The sequence below is a fragment of the Stegastes partitus genome, unplaced genomic scaffold, assembly GCF_000690725.1.
Source record: "Stegastes partitus isolate 25-593 unplaced genomic scaffold, Stegastes_partitus-1.0.2 Scaffold212, whole genome shotgun sequence".
NCBI classification, from domain to species: Eukaryota; Metazoa; Chordata; class Actinopteri; family Pomacentridae; genus Stegastes; species Stegastes partitus.
Window position 1 is genome coordinate 157,874 of NW_007577943.1, and position 13,853 is coordinate 171,726.

At 42.1% G+C, this 13,853-nt stretch overlaps 1 protein-coding gene across 1 annotated transcript; it reads right to left on the reverse strand.

Moving 5' to 3' along the window:
• Positions 1-1,044: 1,044 nt before the first annotated feature.
• On the reverse strand, positions 1,045-12,307 carry usp44 (ubiquitin specific peptidase 44). Its single transcript, XM_008280862.1, has 6 exons — positions 12,227-12,307; positions 7,851-9,572; positions 6,094-6,292; positions 4,765-4,873; positions 3,966-4,216; positions 1,045-2,618 (listed from the first exon to the last, which is right to left on the reverse strand). The coding sequence occupies exons 2-6, from the start codon at positions 9,408-9,410 to the stop codon at positions 2,494-2,496; spliced, it is 2,244 nt and encodes a 747-aa protein (XP_008279084.1). The 5' UTR covers positions 9,411-9,572; positions 12,227-12,307; the 3' UTR covers positions 1,045-2,493.
• Positions 12,308-13,853: the final 1,546 nt, after the last annotated feature.

The following is a 13,853-nucleotide window of genomic DNA, read 5'->3' on the forward strand; positions in this document are numbered from 1 at the left end:
CCCATTGTTTACACCAAAAAGTACCGTCTTCTGGATTTGAATGAGTTTCTTGTAATAAAATGATACGAGCATTTCTCCCTTTACAAAATGAGAAAAAACTCTTTCTTTTGGTAGCATCTCTTCAGCCCCTTGCATTGATAGAAATGAAGGATAAATAGCTTTTTAAACAGAACTTATAATAATGAACAATGTACAGCACAAAATATGGGTGTTACCTTAGTATAGAAAGACGTAGAGGCGGCTGAACATGAACATTTAACTCACATTTAGGGATTCAAGACCCAACACAGGATGCTAACTAAGGAGTCATTTTCTGTCCATTGATGTCTGCATGCCCTCTTCTGTTGACCACCTTCTGCCCAGCTTTCCATGCTTGCTCCACTTTTGGCCGCACAGCGAGATGTGCTTCTCTTTCTTCCTCGGTGACATCCTCCACGAACTTTATGCCGAGCTCTCTGCAGATGGGGTGACCCGTCAGAGTCCATCCCATCAGTAAAAACTGCATAATGATCTGCCTGTGGCGGCCGTTTACGGTGGTACCAAGGAGATGCACACTGTTCAGAATCAGATCCATCTTCTTATACCAATGTGGCAAGATCTTTAAAATGACATCAGCCACCTTTTTCCGTGTCTTTGTTCTTGTCTTCTTTGGGATGAATAAAGTTATTTGAACTGAATTGAATTTGAATCATTATGGACCGACAAAACACGCTAACTGACAAGTCAACTTAGACCAATAGACCAATATGTTTTTCATACCTTTCTTACATTTTCTACAACAAATGACTGAGAATATTAAATTAAGTAGATAAAATAATTAGATATAATTAGTTGTAAGCCAGCTGTGACCTCCTTACCCTATTAATTTGAAATACATGTTCCAGCATTGATCAAGTAAACATTAGCTGTAAAAGACAACTTTAGCTTTCTTCACTTTTTAACAGGTGAATATTTTTGCTATTTGAATTGAAACAAATAATAATGTACTATATATAAACTGGCGTTAGAACATTATGGAAACAATGAACAAGCAAGACACTGGCATCTTTTGTAGAAAAATGAAAAAATATTCTCATTTATTGAGGTAATTTTTTCTAGAAAAAAATTGAGGTAACAATTTGCATAGTATAACTTCCATAAATTTACACACACTCACACTCTCTCTCTCTCACACACACACACACACACACACACACACACGGAGTAATCGAAATGCCAACAAATAGCCTCTGATGATGAACAAAAATCAAGATGAAATGTGCTTTGATTTCCCTTCTAATGGATAAATCAGAGGAACATAAATGAACAGTGAAGTCTGTCGTAACCGCTGGTGATGCTGAACAATCAGAGCAAGTGGTTTGTATAAAACTTTGAAAACAGTTGATGGCCTCGTTTGTAAAACCTCTGAGAAGGATTGTATATAAATACATTCACAATCTAAATGCTGGTCTGCGTACGATTGCAGCTGAATTGATATGAACTATAAAAATAGATCTGCTTTGTCAATAAAGGGCACTTTTCTAGTACAGTAGTATCCGTCTGGTTGGGGACGAGTCCTGCTCTGAATTAAGTTACATTCTGGAGCAGAAAGATGGCAGCACTGAGCCAAAAATCATCCCTTTGGAAACTTTTTTCCCCCCCTTCAGTAAAGGAAGGAAGAAAAAATTAAGAACAACCCAGCAAATGTTGAACCGTTTTGGAAATGCTGAGAGGTTTTTCCAAACACTTCCCCCAAGGCTTTGGCTTGAGGTCTGCTTCAGACCCAGGAGTACTTCAGGGTGAAAAATAAACTTCCTGCATTTCTTGTGTGCAGACTTTTAACAAACCGTGTGAATAAAAACAATGCTCGCAACCTATTCTGTAGAAATTAGTGCATTTCTGGCAGGAAAGAAGGGCCAAAGTGTAGCCAGCTATCAAAAACATTTACCTGTCTAGAACACAGGGAGGTCATGTCTGAGTGAATGACGTCTTACAACCTACATCCAGTTCTGTGTTGACTATCTAAAGTGACTGAGAAACAATTTCAGCTGATTTAAACGAACAAACAGCATTTACAATCAACAAGCCACCAAACGCAGGTCGGCAGACATGTGACACACCTGTAGAGGACACTTGTACGTATGTAGTCATGCCTGGCCAGAGTCTGCTGGCTGCTACTGAGACACATCTTGGCTGATACTCTCTTCTTTATAAAATACAGCTGTACATTAATCACAAATGTCACCATCTTTTTTAAAAAAAATACCTACATATAAACACCATATACAAGAAGTTCACAAAGCAGAACCAGATTTTAAAAACGAGTCCTTCCTCTCTCTTTTTTCATCATTTAGAAAAATAGACTTAAAAACACCCATCCTCCCGTCATATAAAATGCTCGAGGGAAGTGAGAAAGAGCGATTGGTGGGGCTGTGCTGATGTCGTCTCGCTGAGTGGCCGGGCTTCAGCGGAGGAAGAGGAGGAGGAGGGGGGAGGTTCATGGGGGTCGTGGTCCTATAGCGGCCGGTCTTTGTCCTGAGTTACTCGCTGTGTGTAGAAGAGGATGTAGGCCTGAGCACGGCACACCTCCTCCACCGAACACACATTCATCTTAGAGTCATTACAGTGAACCCAGAAGCCTGCAGGGGAGGAGGAGGAGGAGAAAGAGAAAGGCGTTGTAAGAATGCAGCTGTAGCACCCGGAGAAGCTCCTAAATCAACCGACATGTTAGCGTACTCATTCATTTAAGGATCACGTGTCAGAACGCAACAAACCTGATCTGTGGTATCAGAAACTTGTGAGCAACTGGAGAATCACTTAATGGATGCTTGTTTTTGTTATCACAGTCCTGGGGCTGCAAGTCTGAAGAAAGTCATGCGTCTAAAATATAATAAGTTCTATATATTTTTACTACTTAGAATATTATATAACGTTATAACAGCACATATATTCCCAGGATAGCCCAGGTTAGGCTAAAAAAGAATCATATTAGTCACTGGTTTTCAGCTTACAGTAATGAATTCATACACTTTGTTGTATAATAACCCTAAAATAACTTTTGTGCAACCATTTGGAACCTTTTTCCAAATGATGTAACACTGACAATGACATGTGTAATAGTGTTGTTTTTTTTGCTTTAGATGACATTCAGACCTGTCTGTGCATTTGTCACACAGAGCTTTGTGGTGATGATTTAAATGGTCTAACTCAAAAGTCAGTCAATCTTGACTTTCATGACTTTCACTGACATTCCTGCCAATGTCCAAACATGCAGCTAAATAAAATATAAAATAAGCTTCTTCTTCATCTGAATTCAAAATCATAAAAATAAACTGTACCCTGAACACCTCAGTTTCCTGAACAGGCTACAGCAGCTCCAGCTACATAGCTGGCTGCAGCGCCGTGCACACGATCTTTCCACTTAGTTCATTTTTGGTTTGTGACAAAAAGAAATCACCTTGAAAAGAGTGAAGTAAGGTGTTCTAACATCAGATTTACAAAACATGAGCAGTCCTAGCCGAGACCCCAGAGGTTCACATGTAACACAAGGTGGACCTTTCAAAACAAACCCAGCTAGAAGTTGTGTAACAGTAATGAAAATGAAAAGACATCAACAAGTCTAGGAGCCTGTAGGCTTGTGACCGTATGAAGCTGCACTTTGGCTACATGCTAATGTAAGCAAGCTGATTTATTGTTTTTGTTTTGTTTTTTTAGCCGCATGACCAACCCTGGTGGAATTTACTTTGTGCTTCAGTCCGGTGAGTAAGCTCAGCTCAATAGCATCAGTAACAGCAAACACAAGTGAATATCAATGCTCACAGCGACAATGCTAACAGTGACACCCTCGATGGAAACACTGGTTGTTTTCTCTGCTTTAAGTGCATCCCAGTGGACATCAGTGCAGGTGTGATGCTGTCTTCTTACTAGTAAACAAATCTGCATAGGAAAAACTTAGGACTTAAATCCTGCAGAACCTCTTTGCTCACCTCCTTCTGTGTTATAGCAGTAGGCAGTGTAGTGGCCTGAACCAAAGCCTTTCCCATGATGCATCACCACGGCGGAGAGTTCGTAGAGGAAGTGCTTTGGGCGTGGCGAGCCTGGAGAGCTGGGGCTGCTGGGACTGGGGCAGGGCAGGACTTTGGGTGACGGCTCCCGGCAGCAGTAGGGCTCCATGTTGAGAAGCTGGTCGAAGCTGACGTGGACGCCGATCTTCTCCCGGTGGTTCCGCCCAGACCACCTGAGGACCAATCACCAGTCAGAGAGAGGACAGTCAGCCAATGAGCACTCAGTGTGCATCACAGTAAGATTCACTATAACTGGGCACAACGTTACTGCTAAAAAGAAAACACTTTACATGTTTTGTTTTGTTTTTTAATATATGTACACTAATCGCAGTAGTGCTGAGTCACTGAGCAAAAACTTCTTGTAAACTTGAACCAAATGCTTTGTACAGTTTTGTTGGTTTAACCTGATTTTAGCTTTAATGTTTAATAAGCAGTCACAGACTTCCTGGTTCTGACTGTTCCTGACAAAAGAGTGGAAGGGAGGAGTTTCAGGGACTGATAAAACAAATAAGTATTAATAACACAATTTCATTTTTTTCCTCACACAGCATGAAGCTGGCTGAAGGGAGGAATTTCTTGCTTAGATTCAATTTTCCTGAAAAACCAGCCCCAAATTTGACCAATACTCTGGGCTGCTGCGTATCAATGCTCTTCTACTAAATCAGGTTGTAAACAATCAAATAAGCCACGCAGAGTGATCGACTTAGGTGTAACATCATACCTGAAGCGTTTGAGGTGAAGTCGGAGGACCTGAGGCAGTTTGTGGACCATCAGTTGTTTCTGTGCTTCGGTCAGGATGACTGGTTTGGAGGAGGTTCGCCGTCTGGCAGCTGCAAACACGAGACGGAGATAAAACACATTATAAACATTACTCTACTGCATTGTTGTGAGCAATGGACATTCAAGCTGTCTGAGAGCAGACTTGAATTTGCATGACGATACTACAGTGAGGGTGCACAGCAGATCAGAGAAGCTGTAATTAGAGTTTATATTTATTTTAGTTAAACTTAATTAACAGCAAAGTTCCAGCGGGAATAGCTCATTTTTTGGATCATGATTTACTCCTCTGTAACTCAAAGGCCGCCAGTGGTTTTTGAGGGCATTATGTATCGATAAGAGACTCACAAATGAAGCTACTTATCAAGAAAATATAAGCAAAAGTTCAGAGATTATGCAGCTAAAATAGGCTGAAGTGCAGGTTGTGTTTACAAATAGTTCCAAAATTAAGTAGTAAAATATCTACTGAGTCACCCCTAAGTGGGCACTTATAATTGAATTTCCCTTCTGGGACAAATAAAGTATTTTTCATTTCATTCATTCATTTCATTTCATTTCATAAGAGAGAACTGTATTTTGTGCAGTATGACAGTTATAGTACCATACATCATAAAAACAGAAAACCAAAGGCAGAACGTCTTGATTGTTCATTTTAAAGAAATGAAAAGATCTTGAATTGACATGCACAACACTTTTCCTTTCCTGGCCGTGGTCGTTCTTTTTCATACAGGTAGAGGACTCTATATAGAAAAATGAGCCCACAGTGAGCAAAAATGTGACAGGGGCTAAAAACACCCAGAAACTGCTTGAGGTTTGAAGGGTTAAAGTGGTGACTAGATTTTAAAGGCATCACTCACTGCTTGTTGCCAGCTGCTCACCAATTTGGGACCACAATAGATTTCCTAACTTAAAATTAGATCAAACCCTGATTGTTTCCATTTAATTATTTGGATTTTGTCCAAAGAATAAATGCACCAGAACCAAAAGCCTCGAGGCTGCAGGTACATGAAGTAACACTTCTGCTTTGAAGTGAAAAGCAAATAACCTTTACTTAGAAGCAGAGATAAATAGAGAGGGGAGAGAGCTTATCATTTCCCTCAAACAATAATTATGATGATCATGTACCACTTTTGTGTTCCAATGTGTGAGCAGAAGAAACAGAGAGGACAGAGTCTGTATTTGAGATGTATATTAATATCAGGTGTGAATCTCTTGAAATGCCTCTGAGCTAAAATCTTAGTCACAAACAAAGTGTGCAGATCGTTTAACTCACAGTTACACTGGTCACAGGCGTAGATGTTTCCCTCAAGCGCTTCAGTCTCTGTGAACTTGGCCAGCATTTCCGTCAAATGGCATGAAGCCTGAGCGGCCGACTCCCTGCTATTACTGTGATACCGCTCAGGGAACTCCAGAGACAGATCCCAGAACGGCTCCACGGTGTTGGAGCGATGGTCGCAGGCCTGACATGTTACCTGCAGATGACAATGTGGAAGATAAAGAAACAAGCAGGTTAGAGAGGATAGTGTAAAAGCACTGTGATCTTTAACTCCCAACTGTGCTGGTGTAGAAATGTATCTTTAATGAATAGGAACTCTGTCCATCATGTGTGCTCTTCCCCTGCCAGCATTTCACACTGTTTAAACTATCACTACAAATATGGTGATTTTTACGCCTCTGACTTTATATTAACTGCCACACTTCTGGTACAGTGCTACTGCCTTTGTTAGCTGGGGGCAAAGGAAGTCTGAGTCAGAGACGTGGTGAATAACCGCAGAGCCAAGATACCTCAAACCTTCACAGTCACACAGCCATCTATTCAGGAGGAGCAGGTGTCACAGTGTGTGCTCAGACTCTACAAGTAGACACTAATGGCTTGTCCTCAGGCTGCCCACTCCATACACCCTCCTCCATTGATTACTTGAAATGGAGGACCTACAGTTGTTCAGCATCATGTTCATATATCCAAACATTGTCATCTTTAGCAGCTGATCCTGCACTAGTAGGCGGTGCACCACTTTTACAACAGAAATAAAAGTAAAGTCTATTTTACACAGCTGCTTATTCCTAATAAAACAATGTGGAGCTACTATACATTCAGTTTGAGATGAGTGCACTGCAGCTCAGACATCACAGACAAACACAATACAGGCAGGATGTACAGCTAATTATTTTCATTATTGCTGATTATTCATCATTCTTTCTGTAAATTGTCAGAAACATGTGAAATTACAATTTTCAACAGAGGAAGGTGCATCAATATTCCAACAGTCCAAAACCTGAAAATATTAAGTTAAGCATCATACATTACCGAAAAAATGTCAAAGAGTCACATGTTTTTTCTTAACAAATAACTCCAATGATGAATGATTTTTCCAAGTACCTAAAGAGTACTAAACTTATGATCAAGTATTTGATTACTTCCCTGGCTATTCCAGCTGTAGTTGTCTTTTTCCGAACTAAAAATGTGTTTTTAACACAAGATGAACTCTGTTTCATTCTACTGTTCTATGTGCTTTAAGTGCGGTTCTAACAACTGTTCTGTCCAGCAAGTACAGTCAATGTATTAAAGAAATACTCTGAAATTTGCAACTCAAGCAGCCTGTGCGTAACTAATCAAGATCGTAATATTTATACGATAACATTTTTCTCTGATTAATGGTCCACAAGCACTAGTTTAAAGAGATTAGATAAGAAAAAAAAAAACAATAGCATGAAATACTTCCAAGTCAACCCTTGAAATAACTCTAAGTTTAAAGATTTGTGTCAGTGCTGAGGGGTTAACCAGGCCTGATCAGTTTACAGTGATAAATACATCCATTTAGGCCTTTGTATGAATTAACTATGAACTAGTAAACTCCGTCAGAACTGATGATGGCTGGTGATTTATCAATGCAATCAGTGTCTGTGTGCAGATCTGAGTGGGTGAATGTGTGCCTGCATCATGATGAGTCAAATGAAGCTTAGGATGACTGCTGAGTAACTCAGAGGTTGCTTTGTAAAGGTGATTCACAATGAGTGTGTGTCTGATACCTGGCTGAGCAGCTGGCCATGAAAGATGGTGTTGACCACACTGAGCACCTGCTTGATGAGTCGTTTCTGTGTCTGTGGGACTCCTGCGGTGGTCGTGTGCTTGCCGGTGCTCTCCAGCTCATGCTGCACCTTATCCAGCAGCTCGCACAGGAACTCTTGGGCGTCCTGTTGAGCGTAGCCCCTGAACGCCGGGATCAGCTGCCACACAGAGTGGAGCATGGCAAAAGGCGATACCAGCGCCCATTTACCAGACCACATAACCTGGAACAAGGTATGCAGCTCGTGGCAGAGAGAGATGTGCTTCGAGCTGGGCTCTTTGGGTTGTATCAGCTCCATGCTGCGGGCCCGTGAGGCCCCGCCGCTCAGCCCAACACCACAACCCGAGCTGGTCTGGAGACCCTTCCTCTGGACCATGGGGGAATGCGATGACGCCTTCCCTGCCAGTTGGCCGTGGACGGCAGATGCCAGTAGCTCCAGTGCCTGGGTCAGATCCAGACGCAGAAAGCACTCCCTGAAAACATGCAGATGACTCAGCACCTGCAGGATGGAGTTCATATAACAGGTGTTTCCTAAATTTCTCAGGCCTGTCACTCCAGGAGTGACTGTGGGACGCCGTTTGAACGGTGAGCCACCCTGTTTGGTATTCTGCTTGCGGCGTACAGGGGTTTGGGGTGTACGAGGGGTTGATGAGGGTGTTTTGGGCTTAGATTTGGTAGTAGAAGAACGACTCCGGGTTTTGGGAGTTGGCTCAACCTTTTTCGTTCGTCCAGCTTTCTTGGGGGTAGCAGCGGCAGGGCTTTGAGTCCGTGGTGTGCGGGTGACAGATGGGGGCACAGGGGTTTTTGTCTTGTTGCGTACCCTGCGAGAGGTTGGTGTTGTGATTGCCGCATCCGCAACTCTCTGGCTTTTCCGACGTAAGCGACGAGACTTCCTGAGAGGAGCGTTCTCCAGCTCCTCCTGTAGCTGCCTCTTTAGAGCCCGCCTCCTTTCCCTGGCCTCCCTTTTCTGCTCCTCCTCTTCCTCCCTCTTCCTCTCTTCTTCCTCTCTCTTCTTTCCACATTCAGTCAGGCCAAACCAAAAGCGGAAGATGCGTCCCATAAGTGCCCTGCGGCGGTGCCAGAGGGCAGTAAACATTCTGTCCTCATCTTTCAGCTGAAGCTCGCGGGCACCGGATGGCATGAGGGCGTCCGGGGCAGCGCTAGCAGAGCGGAGGGTGCGCCCACTGCGGGTGGTAACCTCATAGCGCTGGCTCTGGATGGCGCTGAGTGTACTGCGAAGCAGCTTGAGGTCTCCGGTGGCATTATCATTCAGGACGTAATCGTCACATAAGTAACAAAACACATAAAGTTCATTAACCTCCATAGCCAACGGGTGCCGCTGCTGCTGGAAGTGCTGCAAAGCATGTTCCTCGATGTAGCGCCCACACGCCACATGAGCACAGCCAAGGCAGGCCCATATAGACTCTGTGGTGTTGCAGTCGACGCAGTGCCACTTCTGTGGGTTGAGGATGGAGTGGTCTGGGGCCAGCCGCAGCCGCCCCACATGCTTACACCTGTCCATTACACACGCCTGCCTGCCGAGCTGGCTGGCTGTGTCAGTCAATAACTGACCGTCTGTGTGTGAGTCTGTGTGTGTGTGTCAGCGCTTCACACTGGCTTCATATCACCATGGTAACCATGGTGAGCTTAGAAACTGGACGCTCCCAGGGCATGGTGGTGTTGTCTAGAGGGAAGAGAGCATATCAGGTAATATCACGATGAATAAAAAGCAGTTACAGGAAAATTGAAGTGGACCTGTCAAAGCATTCTATTAAATTTACAATAGCTTTCCTTTGGTGTTACAATTTGTTCATATTGTTTTACAGTCTTCCCTTACATAACATCCATATTTTAAAAAGCATAGCTGGTGTATTTTTACATTAAGCGACACTGCTCTTATGCTGGAACAAACCCTGGAACAAAATGATTACCGCAAAGCATTTGCATTTTACCTCCAGTGACAAGGTTTTACGAGGCAGTAGCTACAGACAGTAAACTGCGGCAGACTACCAGGTGGCAAGCAGACTTTAACATTTCCTAACAGCACCACCAGTAAAAGAACTGGTTAATAAGCATGACTGTACCGAGCAATGCCAGGCACATCCACTCAAAAACAGAAGAGTGTCTCAGTTAAACACAGGCTGTAAAACCTGAATGTGAAAATGTCAACTTGACAAACCGTTTAACGAAACAGTAATTAAGAAATAAAAACTCGTTAGGCCCAGTAACAGAGACAGAAGAACAACTACACTCAACTCAAAACCCAACAATCGGTCTCCACATAACGTCTTGTGGCTTCCTTTCACTTCCCTCAGGGTTGGTGTACCTCTGCTGAGAAAGTGGGGATCCTTGAGTGGGCTGAGCTCTATCAACCCCCCCACTGAGGTCAAAGAAGCAAGATTATCCAACAAAAGGGGGTCTGAGCTTGCAAAGTGGTACTCCCTTTGTTTGGGTACAGGACTACCTTTGGGAGGGGAAATGAATGAGGGGAACTGAGGAAAAAAACCACGCTAGGAAAATCCCAAGGCAACAGAAAGGGAAAGTGTTGGAGGGTATAGAGATGATGGCTTTACAGGGAGATCAGACTGAGGTTTCTAATAGGGTTGCAAAGTATGTTGCTTCAGTATTGACAGTCATGTGGAGGAAACACATAATGCTACAACTTTTTTGCTTCTTGCTACAAGCAGCCTCACAGTTTTCATTCTCCATGAACATCCTTCAAGACAAGCCTGTCTGACAGAACATAATTAACTCTGATTGAAGGTTCTTGGATTCACTGAGTTTCTTAAACTTCACGTACAAGACATTGAGCTGCAGGGTGACTATTTAAATAAGCACACCTAAGCTCTGTATGACGCGTACAAAGCCAGATCTGACTGGCATATAAAGCAAATAACTGATGTGGATGCCTTAAGCAGCACGTGGTATGTCACTGGAGAAAGACTCCAACAGGCTTTGTTTAATTTTACAAAACACATTTTAATTTTTGACAGATATAGACTCCCCTATAAAACCCCAATCACTGTAGAATGATTAATTCTTTCCAAATTGAATTATTCAAGTCATCTGGTGAAAGTTTCTGCATTTAAAAAAAAAACTTACAACACATACTGCAGCCCCAGTTTCTAACTCTGGAAAATAATAGTTTTAACAATTTAATTCTTCTGCATCAGTCCATCATTTCATAAACCACTTTTTAAATCACAAGAGACAGCTAAAAACACTGAAAACAGGCGTCTGTTTACCGGTTATAATGCAGGAGTGGGCGTGTTTATTCAATAAGAGTTCATCAGATTGTGCTGCCTTGACTCCGTGCAGCCGCTGTGATATAAATAAGATCTCACTGCTGTCACGGCTCCAACACAGATCCTGTTGAGGTGATAACTAACCTAAAGTCTTATTAAGACTGCTAAATGTGGAGCATGAAATCCTTTCACTGAGAACTTTCAGGCGGCATCACGATCAGTAATAAACATAGAGAATAACGTGGCACTTCGCTGTCAGAGCTCCAGCCTCCACATGAGAACCTCGTTAAAGATTGCCCACATTAAAGCAAAGTAATCAGAACACAGCTTTAGGAACAAAGCCTCTGAGTTGATGTATAGCGAAAGGAGAGGTTTCCAGTATCTCAAACAATGCGATGACTCCTAGGAGAGTTGTTTTCCAGGGCTTCTAATTTCACCGAAGTTTTATCAGCAAGTTAGCGCGCTTTGCCAGGTTTGTCCTTGTGGCTGCATGGTCTTAAGTGGCTGAACAGCACGCAGCCTCACGCTAACTGAGTAAATAAGGCACAACTACACTCAAACAGTCAGCGTAGCCTTTCAACAAACTGCACGACACAACAGCAAAGCCACACAAGTTGTAATGTTTGTCCAGACAGCCCAACTTTACAAGTTCTGTCTCCGCAGCTAAGGTTAGCTAGCCATGCTACCGTGTAATTGATAGCTATGTAGAGTTACGATTACAAAATAATGAAATCACAGAAAAAGCAGCTCCAAACCACAACATAATTCACACAAATAACGCTCGAAAATAGCTCAAAAAATATCTCGAGCACACACAAACACCCGAAATGTAAGCGACGTTCACCGTTTATATTGTATTTATTCTAGAGATTAGTGTCCTTGCTGCTAACATTAGCCTATCATGCTAACTAGCATTAGCCGGCTAGGCTAACAGCGATAATCCTAACAAGTTCATGCCGGAGGTCGGCTCCCAGCGTCGGGTTCGGCTTTAGAACCAACCTGGTGGATGTGTTTCAGCGAGAACAAACGTATCCCCGGCTACACTGTTAAAAACGTGTTACGAAAGACTTGTTGTAAAAAGAAAAGAGCATACCGAGCCTCTCCTTCACGGCAGTAACTCCTCTGTTTCTAAAATGATCGCCATCTTGTCAGTCCCTGTCGCGTGGTGTCGGCTCGAGCGCGTCCGCGATACGTGACGTTGTTGTTGTTGTTTGTGGTGATGATGATGATGATGATGATGATGATGGCAATCATGTTTTGATAGCTTCTGTCAAAACAGTGCATTACAGGTGTTTTGTATTGCTATTCCGTTTATTATGCCAGTGTCAGACTGATGGATGTTTGTTTTACTGTAGCTGCCGTGATTCTGCCACATGTTGAATAAACCTGACAGTTAGTGGTGCTTCAGTGAGCCTGCATGTGTACAATTAGTGATGGAAAACTCGCTCTGATCAGTGTAGGAACACTGTGCTACAAGCAAAAGTCATTCATTTAAGTTTTTCACTCAATTAAAAGCAGCATTAAGCAAGCTTGTTTATTTATGTAGCACCTTAGTATACACAGAGGGTTTCAATGTGCTCTTCAGGGTCAGCACAATGAAATAAATGAAACTGAGGAAAAGGAAAGAAGAGAGAGACAATTTGAATAAAACGCACGCAAACTTTTATAGAATTAAAACTGACCAAGCACGTTTGAACTCAGTAAACACATCTGTGATATATTTTGGGCCCATTCAGAAAGTTATAGATAAGACAATTTTAAATTTGATTTAGTTTAGTTTAATGGTCTTATTAAGGAGGCCAGTAAGAAGTACATTGCAGTGGTCCGCTCTAAAGGTAATAAAAGGATGAATGAGGGTTGTTTTTTTTGTTTTTTTAACTTTTCCTTGGACTCAAAGTGTTTCTTTTTGTTTTTAAGATGTCAGAATGAGGACTTAGTCTAAAGCTTTAATGTAGCTGCTGAAAATCTGAGATTCTTGATGTGGATGTTAGTTTTTAGTGCCCTGGACTCAAGGTGAGCGCTGAGCCTTCCCTCTTTTTTATTTAATTTATTTTTTTGCCAAATTGTATTCCTTAACAACAACATATTCCCAAAGGACTAAAAAATAGTCCTCATGCAGAACAGTCAATCATTTTAGAATACTTTGTACTGTTATTACATTATATTTATTCACTCATCATTTGTGAATTCTCATTACAATATACTGGTATGGACTAGTGGAAGTAATGGAAAACTTAAGTACTAGTTCCTCAAAATTCTACTTAAGTACAGTACTCGAATAAATGTAGTTAGTTACATACAATTGAATTTCCCTTCTGGGATAAATAAAGTATTTTTCATTTCATTTCATTCTACCATTGGTTGATCACTATTATTACAGTGTGACTTCATGAAAATCCTCCACACAGACTGAATCAAATCACTGCATTTCACTGATGATCAGTAGCAGTAGTGTAATTTTACACCACTAGAGGGGAGTGTTGCCCCATTTACATACAGCTGCCCAACACTAATGCCACCCAATACACATGTAATCACCTCTTTAGAAATCACAGATCCAGTTGATTTATTGAACTCCAGCTGAGGCAACAAATAATTTGGCTTCCAGATGAGGCAGTTTGATTTATGGAATCACAAAATTATAAAACACAAATTTGTCTCAGAGAGGTTAACAGTCTATAAACGCCTCGGAGCGTTAAAAGCTCCTCAAAAGACCCTTT